This window comes from Fringilla coelebs (genome assembly GCF_963513975.1).
Source record: "Fringilla coelebs genome assembly, chromosome: 7".
Classification (NCBI taxonomy): Eukaryota; Metazoa; Chordata; class Aves; order Passeriformes; family Fringillidae; genus Fringilla; species Fringilla coelebs.
This window is the reverse complement of record NC_140035.1, coordinates 38,263,465-38,284,031: the sequence shown is the minus strand read 5'-3', so window position 1 is coordinate 38,284,031 and position 20,567 is coordinate 38,263,465. Positions and strand designations below refer to the sequence as shown.

The 20,567-nt window shown below is 48.6% G+C and overlaps 1 protein-coding gene across 7 annotated transcripts in view; it reads left to right on the top strand.

Moving 5' to 3' along the window:
- Positions 1-20,567, top strand: part of HDAC4 (histone deacetylase 4) — a 179,010-nt gene that overhangs the window by 104,666 nt on the left and 53,777 nt on the right. For 4 of the 7 annotated variants that reach the window (XM_084209705.1, XM_084209700.1, XM_084209701.1 and 1 more), the window contains 4 exons: positions 3,719-3,869; positions 6,789-6,909; positions 11,865-11,986; positions 19,981-20,121. In XM_084209705.1, the coding sequence (XP_084065831.1) occupies positions 3,719-3,869; positions 6,789-6,909; positions 11,865-11,986; positions 19,981-20,121 (535 nt within the window). The remainder of the gene's footprint in view (positions 1-3,718; positions 3,870-6,788; positions 6,910-11,864; positions 11,987-19,980; positions 20,122-20,567) is intronic. The other 3 variants (XM_084209706.1, XM_084209702.1, XM_084209704.1) reach the window with 3 other exon arrangements.

The window sequence follows — 20,567 nt, the reverse complement described above, 5'->3', positions numbered from 1 at the left end:
ATTAAGAATAGGCTTTGTGGAAACTGGGGTCAAAATGAGCAGAGACAATACATCCCTAATGAAACTTCCCTAAACCATCCAGCGACAAATTGGGCTTTTCATTCCCATTTCACTCCAGATGTCAATGAAAGCACAGCTCCTTCTAAAGCAGCCTAATGTATGTAAACCATCGCAGGAAGCAGAGCCTGCAGAGCCTAGGAGACTGCAGATGGAGAGAAAAGGCTCCTGATTCCATAAAAATAACAAAACCTGTTTTACCATATTGTGCATTAAATATTGTTCATTTGCATACTTTCCATGGCGAGGTTCTCAAAGCCCACCATGTGGTGGACTTGTTGGAAGTCGGGAAAGAGACTCTTTCCCCAAATGGAGACGTGTTAGTAGAAGCTGCTGCTTAATTAGAAAACAAAAATAGCTGGTTTCCTCTATTTTTTTTTCCTCATTTTCTGGTTTTTTTTTTTCCAGTGTGGATTTTTGGTTGTTTACATATAATTCAATAGAATTTGGAGGGGAAGCATAGGTGCAGTCTCTGCAAAATAACTGAATTGCTGGTGTTTTACAACAGGCTGCCTGCTTGGAACAGGCAGCAGCAGGGATTCCTCCATGGAGAGTTTCCAGCAGATAGCCAGGCAGATTGTAAATACCTCTTAGATTGGTTTTTTTGTTCCATCTTTATATAGAATAGCGTGATTTTATTTGTATTTGTTGTGCAGCCATGGCTGTAGCATTGGGCGGTGCAGATGTGCAATGCCACAAATTAATCAGAGGAGCCTGGAATATCCACAAGGATCATCGAGTCCAACTCCTGGCCCTGCACAGGACACCCAAAGAATCTCAGCTAAAGGGATTAAAATGAGAATGTGCTCAAGGAGAAGAAAAACCTTTGGGGCGGGAGTCTCGTGTATGCGGGAACCGGCAGGGTTTGGAGAAGGATGGATTGAGATGTTCTTGGAGAGAGCAGATTCCCGTGTTCACAGCAAGGGCTTGGACCCTGCCCCAGCAGGGCCTTGCAAGGGGCTGATCTTTGGGGTCCCTTCCAGCCCGAAGCATTCCTCCGTTCCCTCGCAACCTCGGGGCTTTGCGGGAGCTGTGGGGATCTTTGGGGTCCCTTCCAGCCCGAAGCATTCCTCGGTTCCCTGGCTGCCTCGGGGCTTTGCAAGAGCCGTGGGGATCTTTGGGGTCCCTTCCAGCCCGAAGCATTCCTCGGTTCCCTCGCTGCCTCGGGGCTTTGCGGGAGCCGTGGGTGGCATCCCAGCACAGGCCCCCATTAAGCGCGGCCCCGGAGAGGCCGGGACGTGAGGCTGGAGCTGCCAGCTCCGATCAATCCCTCGGTTTATAAGCTGCCAACGTAAAGAGTGCGGGGTGGGCGCCCTGCTCCGGCGGCTCCGCGGGCTCTGGAGGCTCCGCAGGGCCCGGCCATTCCAGGCCTGTGCTGGGCAGGTCCGGGGGCGGCCCCGCGCTCGGCCCGGGCCGCGCCTCGCTGGCCAGGGGCAGATCCAACTGCGAGGTGGGACATCATCCTCTGGGCTCTGCTTTGGAAGAGAGAGCGGGTTGTAGCCCCACACAGAGCCCTTCGCTCCTCTCCGGGCTGCTGGGATGTGCTGTTTGTACACCCGCTTTTCCACAGCCTCGCAGGACACCGGGTGTGCCCTCACACAGCGCATCAAACTGCTGCCCTCAGCCCATGGGATCCCCTCTGCACCCAAACAGCGAGAACTGCTCTGGGAGAATCCCCTCTGCACCCAGACTGGGAGAACTGCCCTGGGAGAATCCCCTCTGCACCCAGACAGGGAGCTCTGGGCTGGGAGAATCCCCTCTGCACCCAGATAAGGAGCTCTGGGCTGGGAGAATCCCCTCTGCAGCCAAACATGGAGCTCTGCCCCGGGAGAATCCCCTCTGTCCCCAAACAGGGGGAACTGCCCTGGGAGAATCCCCTCTGCCCCCAAACAGGGAGCTTTGCCCTGGGAGAGTCTCCTCTGCACCCAAACAGGGAGAACTACCCACGGAGAATCCCCTCTGCACCCAGACAGGGAGCTCTGCCCTGGGAGAATCCCCTCTGCACCCAGACAGGGAGAACTACCCAGGGAGAATCCCCTCTGCCCCCAAACAGGGAGCTCTGCCCTGGGAGAATCCCCTCTGCAGCCAAACAGGGAGAACTGCCCTGGGAGAATCCCCTCTGCACCCAGACAGGGAGAACTGCCCTGGGAGAATCCCCTCTGCACGCAGACAGGGAGCTCTGGGCTGGGAGAATCCCCCCTGCACCCAGACAGGGAGAACTGCCCTGGGAGAATCCCCTCTGCACGCAGACAGGGAGCTCTGGGCTGGGAGAATCCCCTCTGCACCCAAACAGGGAGAACTGCCCTGGGAGAATCCCCTCTGCACCCAAACAGGGAGAACTGCCCTGGGAGAATCCCCTCTGCACCCAAACAGGGAGAACTGCCCTGGGAGAATCCCCTCTGCACCCACACAGGGAGAACTGCCTTGGGAGAATCCCCTCTGCACCCAGACAGGGAGAACTGCCCTGGGAGAATCCCCTCTGCACCCAGACAGGGAGAACTGCCCTGGGAGAATCCCCTCTGCACCCAAACAGGGAGAACTGGGCTGGGAGAATCCCCTCTGCACCCAGACAGGGAGCTCTGGGCTGGGAGAATCCCCTCTGCACCCAAACAGGGAGCTCTGGGCTGGGAGAATCCCCTCTGCACCCAAACAGGGAGAACTGGGCTGGGAGAATCCCCTCTGCACCCAAACAGGGAGAACTGGGCTGGGAGAATCCCCTCTGCACCCAGACAGGGAGAACTGCCCTGGGAGAATCCCCTCTGCACCCAGACAGGGAGCTCTGCCCTGGGAGAATCCCCTCTGCACCCAGACAGGGAGAACTGCCCTGGGAGAATCCCCTCTGCACCCACACAGGGAGAACTGCCTTGGGAGAATCCCCTCTGCACCCAGACAGGGAGAACTGGGCTGGGAGAATCCCCTCTGCACCCACACAGGGAGCTCTGGGCTGGGAGAATCCCCTCTGCACCCAAACAGGGAGAACTGGGCTGGGAGAATCCCCTCTGCACCCAAACAGGGAGCTCGGGGCTGTGGGATGCTCCCCAGATTTCCCTGGAGGTTGGTGGGGACACTGACACCTCCCAGCTGCTGGACTGGGGGAGCCCAGGAGGGACTTGCACCATGGCAGGGGCGTTTGGTGCTTCCAGCCTTGAATGTCCCATCTGATGTAAGCTTTGCAAATAATTGCCTTAATTAGACATCATGTCTCCTGATTATTCCCATGAATACGGGTGAGTTGAGAGGGCCAGGGAAAATCCTTCCTGGAGAAATTGTTGGGGGAATTATTTCTTCTAGCTATTGGAGCAATTGTTTTTAGAATTAATCATGGAACCTCTGTGTGGTTTGAGTTAGATAGAACATTAAATTCCATCTCGTTCCACCCTCTGCCATGGGCAGGCACACCTTCCACTAACCCAGGTTGCTCCAAGCCCCATACAGCCTGGCCTGGAACACTTCCAAGGATGGGGTAGCCACAATTTCTACAATTTCTCTGTGCAACAAATAATACTGAGGGTGGCCTAGTGGGGTTTTATTTAAAAACAGGTGATGGAGATAAAAGGAGGCCCCTGCTTGTCCTTCGTGCCACCTGCCTGCAGCCTCTGCTTTGGCTCTGGGAAGGCCCATGGTGCTAATTTGCTCTTTTTCCCTGTTCTCTTCTCCACAGCAGCAGCAGGAGATGCTGGCCATGAAGCATCAGCAGGAGCTGTTGGAGCACCAGAGGAAGTTGGAGCAGCACCGGCAGGAGCAGGAGCTGGAGAAGCAGCACCGAGAGCAGAAACTGCAGCAGCTGAAAAACAAAGAGAAAGGGAAAGAGAGTAAGTGGCCACAGCACCACTGCTTTGGGTGCTGACAGGCAGATGGGAGCCATGGAGGAGCCTCAGAAAGCTGGAGGAACCTCCTTGAGGGCACAGGGAGCTTGTGGGAATTGAGGGGAAGGGAGAAATGCATTTCTCTGCTTTATCTTCATTTTTGTCTCACTAAATGCCATTTTAGCATTTTTCAAAAGGAAGCGTATCCTCTCTTCCCTTGATTTAACATTTTTTGAAGTATTTTTGGCAGCATTCCTAATGGAGGCAGAATATTAAGCCCATAAAATACACCAGATGCACGCTGCACTCCTTTTCTCTTTCTGCTGCTCTGAATTTCACTCTTTTTAAGACGTAGTCGAGTTCACAGCTCTCCCCTTTTTGAAACGTTTCCATTCACGAGGGGATTTTTTTCAGGAGGTTACAGCTTGTGGGTGCCTTCCCCACTCTGTGTCATTATGCACTTGAGGAGATCATTGTGGCCTCACAATGTCCCTTATCAGAGATACTCTGGGCTGCTTGTTTGGGCTTTTTCTGCAAGTGAATGGGGGGAAAAATTACCTCAAAATACCAAGTTGTGCCATCAACTCCTCAGGTCTGGTTTCAGATGGGAGAAGTGGTGGAAGGAAGATGGGATGCTGGCTGGCAGCTGGGAATAAGATAAAGCTCCAAGAATTTTTTCAGTAAGATAAAACTGGGGTCTGGGAGACTTTTTTAAGTGCTAGAAAGACCAGAGGTGCAGAATCCCTAAGCATTTCCACTTCCCCCTGCTGCTCCCATCAGCTGTTGCTTTTTGATCCATGTTTTGCTGGGCCTCTCCTCAGAACCAATACCTGGCCACTCTCGTGAAAGTAATCTGGAAAGAAATTAAAATGCCTGAATCTCTGCAAAATGGAAGCAAAGCATCTTTTGGGTGAAACACAGAGGTGTAGAGGAAAAAACCCAGAATTTGGGGATGTTAAGGTGAAGATCCTGTTCCCATGACTACAGTTTTATTTTTAAGTTACTTTTTATTTAAGAAGTGCTGTGGTGTAGAATCATTATCACACCTCGGTGCTTAAGGATACTTAAGTTATTTTTCTCACATCACAAAATTTGGCAAAGAGAAGCTAAAATTGTCCTGATCTGAAATATGAAGAGAGTGTGAGAGAGGTGGAGTTTGTTCTGCTTCCTTATTAACACCTCTGCTCTGGAGCCAGGCTGGGAGGGCTGGGGGTGCTCACCTGGAGAGGAGAAGGCTCCAGGCAGAGCTCAGAGCCCCTGCCAGGGCCTGAAGGGGCTCCAGGAGAGCTGGAGAGGGACTGGGGACAAGGGATGGAGGGACAGGACACAGGGAATGGCTCCTACTGCCAGAGGGCAGGGATGGATGGGAGATTGGGAATTGGGAATTGTTCCCTGGGAGGGTGGGCAGGCCCTGGCACAGGGTGCCCAGAGCAGCTGGGGCTGCCCCTGGATCCCTGAAAGTGTCCAAGCCAGGCTGGATGGGGCTTGGAGCAGCCTGGGACAGTGGAACGTGTCCCTGCCCATGACACAGAGTTGAAATTAGATGATCCTTCGGATTTCTCCCAGCCCAAAGCTCCCTGAGGTTCCATGATGTCTTTCAGCTTCCAGTAAAGGAGGTAAACCTTACACTCCAAAAATATTAAACTTCAGGTCTTCTAAGTAGCAGGTTTATGCCAACCTGAGAGAACACAGCCAGGTTTGAGCATTCTAAGGATGCTAATGGATTAAGGATGACACATTTTGGAGGGAGAAGGCTTTCAAGCATGGATTTGTCACCCCTTCTGCTACCCAGTAATTTATCTCCAGCTCTTCGCTTGAACTTCCCACCAAACTGGTGTTGTGGAGCTGGTGAGAAATGCAGCGCTCCAAAAAAAGGGAATTTTCTCGCTTTGGTGTTTGAACCATTTTCCAGCTCCAGGCAGAGCCTTGTGGGAATGCTGCAGCTCCCTGCTCTTGGAGAGAGCCCAGGAATTGTTCTCCCAGCATGTCAAACATCACCTCATCATCGAGCAGGGCTCAGGACACGAGAACATGGCAGGGTGATCTTTTAGTCCTTGTTCCCAGCGGAGCCGGCAGCTTCCCTGGCCTTTCCCTTTCCTCCCAGCCCAGATATTTTCCGTTGGAGCTCCTGCCTTACGCCACGGTGGGGATGAACCATCATTTTCCACGTGTCCCCTTGCCAAACTTGGGATGCATTGCTCCGTCAGGACTCTGCCTGGGAGTCTGGGCTGTCAACCCGATGATCACTGGGATCCATCATGGCAGGGGAGCAGCCTGCTCTCCATTGTGCAGGAAATCATGATTAGGGATTACACAGTTGACATTTTAGCTCTGCAGAATGACTGACTCCCTTTCTTTAAGTTTTTTTTAAATGTTAGGTTTTCTATCTGAAGCCAGAGATCCGTGCGCTTGTAAATGAAGCGAAATGTTACGTCGGTCGTGGTGTGCACAGAGGCTTGGGAACAAAGAGGTCCCTGTTTACAGGAGTTTTCAAGACAAAACCTACACATGAACCACTGGGCTCATTCCCCTTCTGCTTTTAGATGTGACATTTAACAACTTGAGGGTGCACAAGACCCCTTTTCTTAAATAACTTTGGTTCAAAGAGAGCTAGGATACCCCGGACAAGTGCTTTATTCTGAGTGTGCTTCTCTGCAAGTGTAATATCCTCTTCTGGTGAAATAAACCCAATTTCATCTGTGTTTTCAAACATAACTTGTGAATCTATGCCAAGCTTGAAGGAATAAAAAGGGAGAGCTCCTTACTGGAGGCGCTTTGTTCTTCTCTCTTTGAAAGCAAAGTTCTTTTTTTTTTTGCACTGGAAGTGAAAGATTTGATTTGGGATCCATTTTAGAAATTTAAAATTCCTTCAAGTACATGAATTGATTTAATAACCTTTTTTAAATTTTTGTTTTGTAATTGCAGGCGCAGTGGCAAGCACAGAAGTGAAGATGAAATTGCAGGAATTCGTGTTGAACAAGAAGAAGGCTCTGGCCCACCGGAATCTCAACCACTGCATATCCAGCGACCCTCGCTTCTGGTATGGGTAAGTGGGGCTGGGCTTTCTGCAGGGCTCAGCCAGTGCCACCTTTGTCCCCAGTTCCCTTAGGAAATACACCTGATGGGCTTGTGGGATGAGCCAGAGCAGTGGCAGGATCCCTGTGCATTCCCAAAATGCCTTTTCCAGAGGGTTCCAGTGTGAGTGGTTTTCATGTCTGCTGTGATGGTGTCACGGTGCTCTGTGTGTAGAGAGAGGTCTTCGTGTCATCTGTAATCCACAATTATTCAAACTCACAAGTTCTACAGTCAGACATCAGCTTTTATAAGTCCTCCAGCTTTTCACCTAGGATTTGATCCCATCTGCTGTTGGAAAACTCGAACTTTAGTCAAATGAGGAATAGTTTTTATGTTCAGGAGCTGGAATTTGATGATCCTTGTGGGTCCTTTCCAACTCAGGATATTCTGTGATTCAGTGAATTCCTGAAGCTCAGGATACTTAAGGCTTTGCATTTTAAAACTTTTAACACTTACTGCTATTCTTAATCTCTCAGACTTGGAAGTTTTGTTTACTTGGCTCTCACTGGAAACATCTTGTGGGTCCAGTCTACACTTCTAATTATAACTGCCCCAACACCTCTGTTTTCAACTACAGGTCTCCAGTTTCAGAAATCAACTTTTTCATCATAGTAAAGACAGTTAGAAATTTGATGTGACTTGTAAGTTTCCCCTGCTATGATTTTGTCACTGTCTTTATTAAATAAAAAGTCAAAGTGCTTTAGATGTTGGCTTTAGTGACCTCAAAATTCATGAAATTTTGAGTTACAAAAGTCATTTCATTTTGCCATGAAATTAATGTTCAAGCTGAAGTACTGACAGTGTTTTAAGTCTTAAGAAATGAACGTGTGTAGAGGGAGGATGAGGTCATAGCCAGAAGATGTTTCCAAATTCCAGAAACTGAGCTGCAATGAAATTTGAAAGCTATCCCAGCTCTGAGCCAGGACAGAAATGCTGATGTGGAGTTGGCAGAAGAATTCAGATATTATTGGAGGCAAAGTGAGATTGAACAGCTTTAATACATCTCTGAAAATCTAATCTGAGACTTTGGGATTTCATTAAAGGTGGTTGAAGACTCTGAGCCTCCATTTCTTTAAGGGATGGTTAAAATAACAGTTAATGCAGGAGTGGTACAAGGTCAGTTAGAATTCAGGTTGCCCAGAGATGCTGTGGCTGCCCCTGGATCCTTGTAAGTGTCCCTGTCCAGGCTGGACACTGGGGCTTGGAACAGCTTGGGATGGTGGAAGGTGTCCCTGCCATGGCAGGGGGAGGAATGAGATGAGCTTTAAATCCCTTCCCATCCAAACCATCCTGGGATTCTCTGTGATGTAAGGCCAGAGCTGCTGCAGGTTTTTAGCCACGTCATGTTTGGGGTTTCAGGATGTTGCCTCAGCTGATGCTGAGAACTTTCTGAGCACCAAAGTGTGGTTTGGGTTTGTTGTGGCACTTAGGCATCCAGACAGCCCTTCCCTGTGATGCTCCAGGGCTGCCAACAGGCAGAGACAACACAAACCATTGCACAAAGATTTCAGGTCATACCATCCCCTCATTTTCCATCTGTTCTGTGCTGGGGTGAGGATTGTTATTCTGGATTCTAACCCAAGATGGACAAAGCCTTGGGGCCTCACAGCTCTTTCTCAGTGCTGAATTGTCCTGCTGAGCCCTCAAGGAGGGCAGATGGCAGCAGCACAGGATTTTTTAAATGCACCCTTCACTTGTTCAGGCAGAAGTTGAGGATTTTTTTCCTTTCCATTCTATTAAAAATTTTTTTTTTTTTTTCAAAAGGAGAATCAACCTTTAAATTCCTGACATATTAGTATTTATTTATATGGCATCTCATAGGTTACCAGCTGAGCTCTGGAGGCATTCCTGTCCCCACATAGCTGTGCTGTGATGCACTTGGGTGGTGGCTGGGTTGAGCACACACGAGCGGGGCTCGCAGGAGATCCACTGTGAGCAGGCCAGGCAATTAAGTGCTAACAGATGCTGGGAGAGCCTCTCGAAGCAGCACGCCTGCTTTTAAGCACTTCCCTTGGTTTTATTAAGGTTTGTGAATTCCTTTTTGGTTGTTTTTTTTTTTTTTTTAATGGAAAGCATTGCTTAGGAAAAAAAAAGTCTCCTAAGGGTATAGAGCACCATGATGGTCTGACATCAGCGGCTGGGAAGGAAAAATGTTCTGCTGGCACGGAATCACAGAGGTATTAGAGCTGCAAGAGACCTCTAGGATGATGTCCCAGCCCTGGAAATGCTCAAGGCCAGATTGGACAGGGCTTGGAGCAACCTGGGATGGTGGAAAGGGGTGAACAAGGTGGTCTTCAATGTCCATTCCAGCCCAAACCACTTTGGGATTTTGTGATAGCCAACAGCAGAGGAGGTTCTTGGGAACTGCTTTGTCAGACTGTCTCTGCCCTGGATTCTGAACCCACTGGGCAGCCCGGCTCCCAGGAGTTTCTGCTCTCTGTGATGTCCCTGGGAAGCTGTCCGCAGTGCTTGGGAAGCAGCCACTCCTTGAACTGGGAGCCATGGAAAGGAGTTTAACTGAGTATTTGCATGGTGAGGAGGTACAGAGGTACAATCACGCTTTAAATTGCACATGAAATGATCCCAACATCCACGGGAGGGAACACAAAACATTCCAGCCCAGGTACACATGTCTGAAGCTTTATTGAGTACACCTTGCTGAACATGATTGAAGGCTGAAATACCAAATCATGAAATCGTTAAGGTTGGAAAGGACTTCCAAGATCATCACTCCAACCTTTCTGTCTGGGCATGTGGGTGTTTGAAGGAGCTCAGGGAACAGGGGATGCCTTGAATGAAGGGATGTGCTTTCAGGAATGTCTTCAGGCTCCATGCAGTGTCCAATTTCCTCTCCTCCCAGAGCTCTGACATTCCTGAAGGGGCATGCAGAGCAGTTCATGCTGCTGGAAGCAGCGTCAGACCCCAGTCCTGGAGCCAGGGAATGTATTCCTGTTTGCAGAGCTCAATATCTGTCATTCAGCAGCCCTGGAGCACATCTAAACAGGCCCTTTGAATTCCTGCATATTGCCTGACAAAGGGATGAAAATAGCTTCAATGTACTCAATTGTGCTGCTTAGGTCATAATTAAAAAAAAAAAAAAAGAAAAGTCTGTTGCTCATATAGAGCCAAAAATGTCATTGTGTGACTTGATGGGGCTCAGGGCTCTCAGATCACAGCACCCAGGATTCCTGGGAGTGAAACATCATTGCTGGGAGTGCTGCCTTCCTATGGAATGAGGAGATCCTGGCAGAAAAAGCCACATCTCTTCCCAGGAGGGATTATTTTTTTTCAGTTTGTCTCTGTTTTGATTGCAGGTGAAGATTGAAGTGTGCGTGGGGGCATTCAGGGGTGGGGATGTGGCACAGCATGGGGTGGGTGTGGGAAACACAGCCCTGCAAGAGCCCCAGAAATCATTTTTCTTTATGTGCAGAGAAATCTGGATAATGAAGAGGGAGGGTTGGGAAACCACAGTCATTCATACTTCCACAGAATCCCAGAATGGCTTGGGCTGAAGGGACCCTAAAGCCCATCCCATTCCACCCCCTGCCCTGGGCAGAGACACCTCCTACTAGAAGGTCCGTGGGAGTAGAAAATGTTGATGTTCAAATAAAATTTGCAGAGGGTTTCTTTTTTTTTTTTTTTTTTTTTTGGTAATTATGTAGAAAATTCAATGTATTTTCCTAGTATTTTATTAGCCCCTTATTTTTTGAAGGCTTTAACTTGCAGTGGAATTGATGCTCTGGATCTCAGCAGCCAACTTCTGAGTTGAGCTTGCACTCAAGGGATTAGTACTGCTCGAGAAACAGCCTGAATGTGTGCCATTTCCAGCTGGGAATGGTTCATTTAGGTTCCTTGAAAAACCTTTTGTAGGAGAATATTTTCAGCTTGGTTTTTAGGCAGTACAGAATTTCAAATATTCACTTTTTTTTTTTTTTAACTAAATGCTTGCTCTCCATTGTCCTAAATCCATTAGTATTTAGAAGAAAGATGGGGTTTAAATTCTGTTTATCTAAAGTGAAGTTGTGAGAGCCCAGTGAGGGTCACCTGCATGGCTAAATCAGTCGTTCTGCTGATGGAGCTGCTCTGCTGGCTGGAGCCTTCTCCCAGGCTGGTGGAGCTCCTGAGAAACAGCAAAGCTGGGCACAAGTCATTAAGCAGGAAAGATGCAGCCAACAAACTGGTAGGAGGCTGAGAAAACTCATTCATTATTTAATATCCTCAGCAAACAGACTGTAATTTACTTCCAGCAGCCTGCTCAAACAAAGCCATAAATTATCATCTCGGGGAAGTTCAGCTGGAAAGGTGCTGAGTGCTTTGGCCCTGTCTCTGCTGAGCTCCTGGGATGGGAGCAGGCAGGAGGAAGGGCAGGGGGCCACCTGTGTGCCATGGCTGCTGCTGGCCAGGTGCAGTGCTTCAGCCTTGGACTCTCTCTGCTGAGCTGGGGGTTTATTCTGGGGAGGGAAGTGGTTCACTTGTGCTGAAGTTGAGGTCTCACCTGTGCTGAGATTCAGGATCATGACTTAGCAAAACCCAGCCCAGGTTACAGTCTTGGAATTTATACTCGTGGTATGAGCTGAGCCAAGGTGGAGTCTTACACTGAAAACTTAATTACCTTCCTGTATATAGGATTTTAGTGGGTTTTGTTGTAGGAGTGCCCAGGAGGAAAAAGCCAGTCTTTGGGGATGGTACTTTTGACTGTGCCCTTCCTGGAGGACTCCAAAAGCTGAGCTTAGAAAACTGGATTTGCTGAAGGACAGGCCATCCTCTCCTCTCTGCTCCTGGGAATTGGAAGAGCTTCCAGGCTACCCTGGGGATTCCCAGCTTTTGCCTTTGCCTTTGTCCCCTTCCCCACTCCCTGAGGTGGCAGGCCCGTCCCCTCTGTGTCACCGGTGTAAAGCTTGTCCCTTTCTCTTTCCTCCTGTGCAGGAAGACCCAGCACAGCTCTCTGGACCAGAGCTCCCCACCCCAAAGCGGCGTCTCCGGCACCTACAACCACCCAGTCCTGGGCATGTACGATTCCAAAGACGACTTCCCACTCAGAAAAACAGGTAGGGCTGCCCTTCCCTGGCCACACTGCCCGTCCCTGCCCTCTGATCTGATCTGATCTGATCTTCCTGAAAAAGAAGGGATGCTGCCAAAAGCTGGATTCCAGGCTGTGCTTTGTTTCCCTCTCCATCTGCTCCCCCTTCACCTGTCTCTGTGCTCCCAGTGTTCCTGGGGCTGCTCTGGGGTGTGTGAGGAGCGCGGGGGACAGCGGAGCCGCGTGTCAAAGTTTGGGAGATGTTTTCCCAAACCCAAAGCTCTCACAGAGATCTGCGTGTCTCCAGCCCAAGTGTGTTTGCTGAGTGAGAAGAGTACCGAGAAAAAGTTCATTTCTTGGGGGATTTGCATTTTATGTACGAGTTTGTACCTGAGGTAAATAAGGAGGTTTGTGCCAGGGCGAGCACCAGGGCTTCCTGCGAGGGTTTGGTTCACACCTAGACAGTTCTCTTTCAGTCTGGCTTCTCCCTGCACGGTGGCTGAGCAGGTCAGTTATTCCTCAAGCCTGTATTATGTAAACCAGGTTGTTTGGCTTGGCTGTGCTCCTCAGCTCCATAGCACATGCCTGAGCCAGCACAGCCTGGGCTCCCAACCCGGCCAGCTTGGGGCTGCTGCCTTCGGGGAACAGCTCAGCTGTGAGAGCTCAGCCTCGCTCAGGGAGCAGTTCTGCTCACTGGCCCTGCTGGGAATCACTTCAGGACAGCAAAAAAAGCTTCTCTGGAAAGATCACACAATCACTAAGGTTGGAAAAGGTCCAGAGATCATCCAATCTTCAACCAGCACTGCCAAGGCCTCCTCTAACCTGTGGCCCCAAGTGCCACATTCATAGGTTTTTACACACTTCCAGTGATGGTGACTGACCACTGCCCTGGACAGCCTGTTCCAATGCCTGACCAGCCTTTCAGTGATGAAGTTTTCCCCTTTTGGAAATGTCTCGCTAGGAGCCGTAGCACCTGCCCTGCTGGATGGAGTCCCATCTGTGCAGTTGTCTCTGTTCCCCTTGGGCTGGTTGCTGGATGAGTAACAAGCACTTCAGCTGCACAGGAACCCAGTCAAAAATTGGCTCCAAGATACGGGTTTTCCCCAGGAAAGGTGCCCCTGTGGCTTTGGGAATGGTACTTCTGACTGTGCCCTTCCTGGAGGACTCCAAAAGCCGAGCTTAGAAAACTGAATTTGCTGAAGGACAGGGCATCCTCTCCTCTCTGCTCCTGGGAAATGGAAGAACATCCAGGCTGCCCTGGAGATTCACAGGCAGCCTGATTCCAAGAGCTTTTTAGCCCTTTCCTGTGCCTTGTGATGCCAGGTGATCCATTCCTACCCTGTTAGCACTACCACAGTAGAAATGGGCTTTGACGTGCTCCCAAACCTGCTGGCTCCTCACCTCAGGGCACCTGGTCAGATTGGCTTTGAGCAGCAGTCACCCTTCTTGCTCCCAGTGTCCTGGAAGGGAATTCCTGCAGGAGAAGGGAGGCATCTGCACATCTCACCCCGTGCTGCTTCCCAAACTGGGATCTCATCAAAGCTCCTGCTGAGTGAACTCCTGCTGTCAGACAGGGGGAATTAAGGATGATGAATGGAGCTAATCACATTATTAAAGAGTGGAAGCCACCAAAGCCATTGTTGTTTTCCAGCAGGAGGACGTTCAGCTGATTTTGGTTTGCCAGAACGCTGGTGCTTGTTCTTTTTGGGCACCAGCATCAATCTCCTGGGCACTGGTCTGGGATACAAATGAGTTCACTTTTGTAAGGTTCAGGGGAGAATTTTTTTCTTTTTTTCATTGTTTTCTTTTATTTTCCTTTCAACGCAACAGCACATCAGGCTCTGGCACAGCAATATCCTGCAGAATTCCCAGTGCCAAGAATGTTAAGTTGCTTGGAGAAGAAAGGCTCCTGAACAGTCTGGTGTAAACAAAAGGCAGGGAAGGCTGGAGCCCATCCTAAATAAAGTTCTTTATTACGGGTGAGCTTTTCAGATTTTTGGCACCAGGCAACGCTCTGGCTTTGTGTTGGTAATTTAAAACCACCATATCGTGTAGTCCAATTTTATTAAATTTGATTAAATATTTGCAGCTCAAATAACAGAACCCATCACAATACAGCTCTGATTACCAGGGCTGGAATCCAACCAGCACCATTGCTGGGGAGAGGGAGGCTTAGGGGGTGGTGGGAAGGCAGTTGGAATTATCATTTCTCCCAGTCTGGAGGTTGAGACATTTTTGGGAAGAATAAATATTCACCATCCCTGGAAGTGGTCCAGGCCGGGTTGAACAGGGCTTGGAGCACCCTGGGATAGAGGAAGGTGTCCCTGCTCATGGCAAGGGTTGGAACAAGGTGAGCTTTAAGGTCCCTTCAACCCAAACAATTCCATGATTCAATCAAATTTGCCATTTCCCTGCATTAGCAACACTCTGTGTCTTTAATCTTATTTCAAGCAACCTGATGGTCACAAGTTATGGGAGAGGGAGGATGTGCAGGAAAGATATCTTCAGAGCGCGTAAAGCCTTCAGCAGGGGGAACAGTCAGCTCCTGCAGCGTGCTCCCAATGCTTCCCATGCCCTGAAATCCAGCTCCCTCTGGTTTGTTTTCCTAAATTATGCTCCAGTTTCTTGGCTGTTTGGTTTCAGTGTGAAATTGTTTTCCTGGTGCAGTTACTAATTGCTTGAATCCTGTTCTTAGCCTGGCTGGGGGATTGATTTCACTCTGCTCCCTCTCTCCAAGCACTTTGGGGCTCTTCCTCTTTTTCACTACTCTAAGATCAGTTTGGTTGGTGCTGCTCCTGCCTTTGCTGTTAAATACCTGGATTAGCACAAGGATTTTTATTTCCCCTTCTGGAGAGTTTATTTTGTTCTGCATAGGATTTAATGTCAGAGTTTTATTGACAGCTTTTGAGAGGGGAAATTCTAAGTGACCTCTTCTGCTCCCAGATCAAGGTTGGTGTCTCCCAAACATAATAACATTCGTTATGTGCTGCACTGGGATCCTCTAAGGAAAATCTCTGGAGAATCCTTATGGAGTGATTTTAGACTCTGGGTTGGGACAGCCTGTTTTGATAACCCCAAGAGCTGTTTGTCAGTACCTTTCTTGGAGCTGCTGAAGTGGGTTTTAGCAGAGCTTTTCAGTTTTGCATTTCCAAGGAATCCTGTCCTCGTTTTCTCCCCAGGAACGAGGTTGCTGATGGCATTCCCTGCTTTCTGAAATTTGAGCAGTGGATATATTAGAACATGCTGTTACTTAGAAAGCTGACACCACCACCATCATGAAGATTTAAAGGGAATTATTTCACTTCTTAACATGCTTTCCCTCTTGGACTTGATGATCTTAGAGGGCTTTTCCAGCCTAAATGATTCTGTGACTCCATGGTTCTTTTTCCGTGCAAAACAGAGGATCCTGAGAGAGGAAAGCATCCAGCATTCCATGAGGTTGTTGGTATTGCAGGAAACTGGAGTTGTTTGGGTATTATTTGCAGCTAAGCAGGTGAAATTGGTGTGAACTTGTTGCATTTAGAAAGAAATAAAAGGGAAAATGGAAGGATTTGTCAACAATTATAATGCTGCATTTGTCGAGGAGAGCATAATGTCCCTCTGAAGTGGTTCTGATTATTGGAGTGTTTGGAGAGGTTTGTCTTAGGACAAAAGGTTGTTTGGAAGAAAATAGACTAGTCAGAAACCCTGGTGTAATGTGGGAGTATAATCCAGAGGAAATCTTGGAGCTCTGTGTGGCATGGAGTGTCACTCCAGTTCGAGAGCATCTCTGCCTTCCCACCCACATTGTCCTTCCAGCCAGCATGGAAGCCTGGCTTCCCACACACTGAGAGGAGGCCCTGACCCCCAGAGAGAGAGAGAAATCCCTGTGCTGCTCCGAGTGGAAGATGTCAGTCTGTCTGATCCAAAAATAACATTTAGCTGGGATATTGGGGAAGATTTCTTGCCTGGGAAGGTGCTCAGGCACTGGAACAGGCTGCACGGGGCAGGGGTGGAATCACCATCCCTGGAAGTGTTCACAGAACGGGGTGTGGCACTGGGGGACAGGGTTTGTGGCATGATGGATGGATGGCTGGACCTGGTCATCTCAGAAGTCTTGTCCAGCCTCAACAATTGTGGAATCATGAAGACACTTCCTGTGAGCGGTGCGCCAAAAGAGAAACCTCTTCCAGGAGGAGAGCAAACAAACTCTTGTGGTTTAGTGTCGCCTTTGGGGGATCCCAGTCACTCAGGGAACCCACCCTCCTCCTCCTTGGTCCTCCCAGCTCCATCTCTGCTTCCCAGGGGCTGCCGGGGGCCTCACTGTTCACAGAATCCCAGGATGGGGTTGGAGGGAAACTTTCATGGGCAGGGACACCTTCCACTATCCCAGGTGGCTCCAAGCCCCAATGTCCAAGCTGGCCTTGGACACTTCCAGGGATCCAGGGACAGCCACAGCAGCTCTGGGAATTCCATCCCAACCCCTCCCCACCCTCCCAGAGAGCAATTCCTGCCCAATATCCCATTTAACCTTTTCCCTCCTTCAGCTTCAGCTCCCTCTCTCATGGAGTTTTCTTATGGATGTTAGAAGGGAGACAAGATAATTCTGTTGGCGTTTGCCTGACTAGCAAAGCTTCGGCTGGAACTTACAAATAATAATAATAATAAATTAATAGCATCCCTTTCCAGCCCCCACCTGCTGAAATGAAGATGTTCAGGGACTGGGAGCAGGGGTTTCATGCTGCATTGTTTGCTTTTATTCCACAAATGTGGATGGGCAGTGGGAACAGGGCAAACTCTGCCCAGGACTTGGTGGGGTTTTGACTTCTGCAGACTTAATGTCCAATTAGTTCAGCATTTTAGGGGCTGCAATTCTAGGAAAAAAACAATGGGAATGACATAAATGTTGGAAGAATTGGATTACAGGGGTCCTGCTGCACACAGTGATGTATAAGAGGGGTAACTTGGTTTGGAGCCTGTGAAAACCAGGGAAGCTTTTGGCTTATATTCTGGTTATTAATTTACTCGGAGGAAAACAAAATATTCTTTGTATAAATCCTTATTATAGGCCAAATTAAGTATGTCAGTGCTTAAGAAATCCCACTGGCTTTGTGGGAGCTGACTCAGATTTGGGCATGGGCTTCATTTGTTTGCTGGAGGGGAATTTCTCTAATTTTATGGCATTTGTTTTAAAAGCTTCACCTGGAGATGTAGAGGAGCAGTAATTTTTAAACTTACGTTTCTTAGTGTGGTCTCCAGTTTTTTAATTTACTCCAGTAAGTAAGGCTTTGTTTGGGCATATTGCCTGGCAGAGTGAATTTGGGGAGATTTCCAATGGAATTGGTGTTCCTGAGGCAGCATTGAACCTGCATTGACTGTCAGGTATTGATGCTTCTGTGTTGTTTAAATTCCTGTTTTATACTTGTGAAAGACAGCTCTCTTCAGCTTTAAAATATTTTCATTATATAATAGTTTAAAAAACCATGTGAACAACCCTAAATTATTTTACTATAAAAGAGGTTTTATGTAAATTCTGTGAGTTTGAAGCTGTGCTGAATTTTAATTCACCTACTTTGGGCTCTGGAGCACCCAATTAAATCCGTGTAGGGATTATGCTCTCTGAGGTCCTGATGCCATGTTAGATTTGGGATTATATCTGAGGGATAAACAACAGAATCAGAGCAGGGCTTTAAATAGACCTTTTGGTGTTGGGAAGCTCGATCCCCTAGCAGAAGGGGAAAACACAGAGTGATTTTGCCTTAAAATAGATTAATCTGACAAATTCCAATACGTTGCTTTGGCAGTCACTTATGCTGGAGGTATTTTGTCTTTGAAGGCTGTAATTTTCTGTGTTTGTTCACTTCTTTGTTACATGGGAGAAGGTTTTTATTGTGGCTTAAAATATGGTTTGTTAGGTAATCTGTGACCCCAAATCTTTTGTTTCCCTGCCCATATTTAAGGTGTTTCAAACCGATTCCTTCTGTGTATTTAAAAGCCACCTAATTAATTGTGTGTTCCCAACAGAAACCATCCCTCATCTGAACACCAGGAATAAAATTTGGGCTGAAATGCAGTTTTTATTGCCATGTTTTCCTTTGTCAGAGGACAGATCCTTTTAACAGGTGTGGCATAGGCTTAGAATTCCTTGATTTAAAATGGGCATATCAGCATCCAGCTGTGGCACCTTCCCCTTCCACAGAATCCCAGAGTGGTTTTGTTGGAGGGGACCTTAGAGATCATCTCATTCCAGCCATGAGTGTGGCATCCAGGCAGCTATTAATGCTCAGAAATTGGGACAAATTAAAGCTGGGAATGTAAGGATGTGGGATGAGGTGTGTACCCAAACATTGCTTTTCAAATCATGCCAACTTCTGTTTTGAAGAGAACTCAGAGAAGTTGCTGCTTGGAGCCTGAGCTTGTGTTTGAACTGGTCCAGTCTTTAATACTGCCCTGGGAGCAGATTTGCATTCCGTCCCCTGCCATTTTAAATGCAAATTCTCTCTCTGGAAGATAATTCCCCTCTTGCTAATGCACTTCATTCAGCATTTGAAGCATCATCTTGAGGAAGCATTTTTTTTTAGTGCTCCCTTTATCTCTTGCTGGTGTTTTTCTGTCCAAAACATTCACGAAAAAGCTCTTTCCTTTCCTTTTTTAATTTTTCTTCCCCCCTAAAATTCCATCAAAGCACTGTGTTGATGGCTTAACTCCAAGCATTTGATCTTGAATTCATCAGCCTTCTGATTTTCGAGCCCTGCAATTAACGTGGACAGGCTTGATCTTCGACGTGACCTGCTGGTCAAGGGAAACATAGCTGCAGCCAGACTGAGTTAATTCAAATCAGTTTGTAAACCCTGTTTTAATTCTCCTCAAGAAATGTAGATCATTGGCCCTGGGGTGTGTTGGTTGGTGATGGAGTGAGCACAGGATTTGCTGGTTCAAAGGGATTAAGTGGTGGGGCTGTTGAGGAAGGGAAAGGATGGTGCTGCTCACTCAGCTCTGTCAGGAGCCCTCAAACCCTCCAGCAGGTGTTTCACTCAGGGCTCAGGAGATCAGAAAGCTCCCAGAGGAAATCATCTTGCAGGAGGAGTGTTGGATTAAAGCTTTGTGACCCTGATGGAGGCGCGATAACGCGTGCGCTGTCACCGGCTGTCCTGGCCCCAGGGCCGCTGGGGCTTCCCAGGAGCTCTGCCCTGGCTGTTTGGGAGCTCAGGATTTGTGTTTTGGAGGGAGTCTCTCAAAGTTGGGGTGTACACAAGGCTGTGGTCACAGGAAACGCATCCACACCTGCCCTGGGCAGTCTGGAACCTCCCAGGTGTGTGATGTGCTGTTAGATAGGGTTGAACTGTGGGGCTGTGATGATGTAGCCCCAAGTTGCTTCCCAAACAAACAAACCAACAAACCTCCTCCTCCTCCTCCCTGGCTGTGGCTTTCCTTGGCCATGCTCTCATGCCCTTTCCCTTGAGTTGACACTGGCTGCAGCTGACACAAGGAAGCAGCAGGGAGACAATCACCTGATTTGCTTGTGGGGTTTGATTTTGGTGTTTTCCCATGCCCCAGCATCCCTCCATCCCTCCCTCAGCCTGCTCACCCTGGGGTCAGATGACTCCCAGGGTGTGGAGCTGCCGGTTCCAGCAGCACATCAGTGATTACCAACAGCAGCATCTCAGCTGGCTCAGCCATTCCTCTCTGGATCCCATCAGCTGGGTTTACCACTGGGTTGGGAGTGAGTTGGGCAGAGGTGGGAAACTCTGCACTAATCCTGAGTCTGTGTCTTCATTCAGAGAAGACTTTTCAGGATGATAATTACATTTTTAATTCACATGCCTGTTGTTGTTGTTGAATTCAGATGTTGCATGGACTGGGACTTGTTTGTTACATTAAAAATCTGTGTTAGCAAATGACTTAATTTAATTTAGCTTTCTGCAAATGCTCGACTGCAGCCAACTCAGCTCAGCTCAACTCGACGTAACTCGGCTCAGCTCAACTGCAGGCTGAGTAAAACGCTGCTGAGACACTCCTAACGCTGTTTCCTTTCCTGGGCAGCCTCTGAGCCCAACCTGAAGCTGCGCTCCAGACTAAAGCAGAAGGTGGCAGAGAGGAGGAGCAGCCCCCTCCTGCGCAGGAAGGACGGGCCCGTGGTGACGGCGCTCAAGAAGCGCCCGCTGGACGTCACAGGTACGGCGGGTAAGTGACAATTCCTCAATCCTTCACCCCCTTCTCCCTTCCCAAAATGCCCTCCTGTCTCTTTTGTGTGCTTCAGCAGTGCTGGAACCCAGCTGAGGGTGCTGGGATTGTCCAGCTGGAGCAGGCTGGGGTCAGCCTCGTCCCCATCCACAGCTCTCATCTCTGCTCCCTTTGACCAGGGACACACCTGGAGCTGTGTCAGTTAGGAGCTGTGTCAAAAGCAAAAAGGTTCTTGACCCAGGAGCTTTATACACACAGCTGCATAACACTTTTTTTCACTACTCAACTGACAGTTTCTTGTTGAAAAGTCCTGTCCTTCCAGAACCAAAGTTTGCAAGTGGGATCAGAGCAAAGAACGTGATGAGATTACCATAAAGTTAATTCTTAGCACCATCTAGGGATGTCTCTGTGTAAGTACCACCCAGTGACAGCTTTGCCTGGCTTGT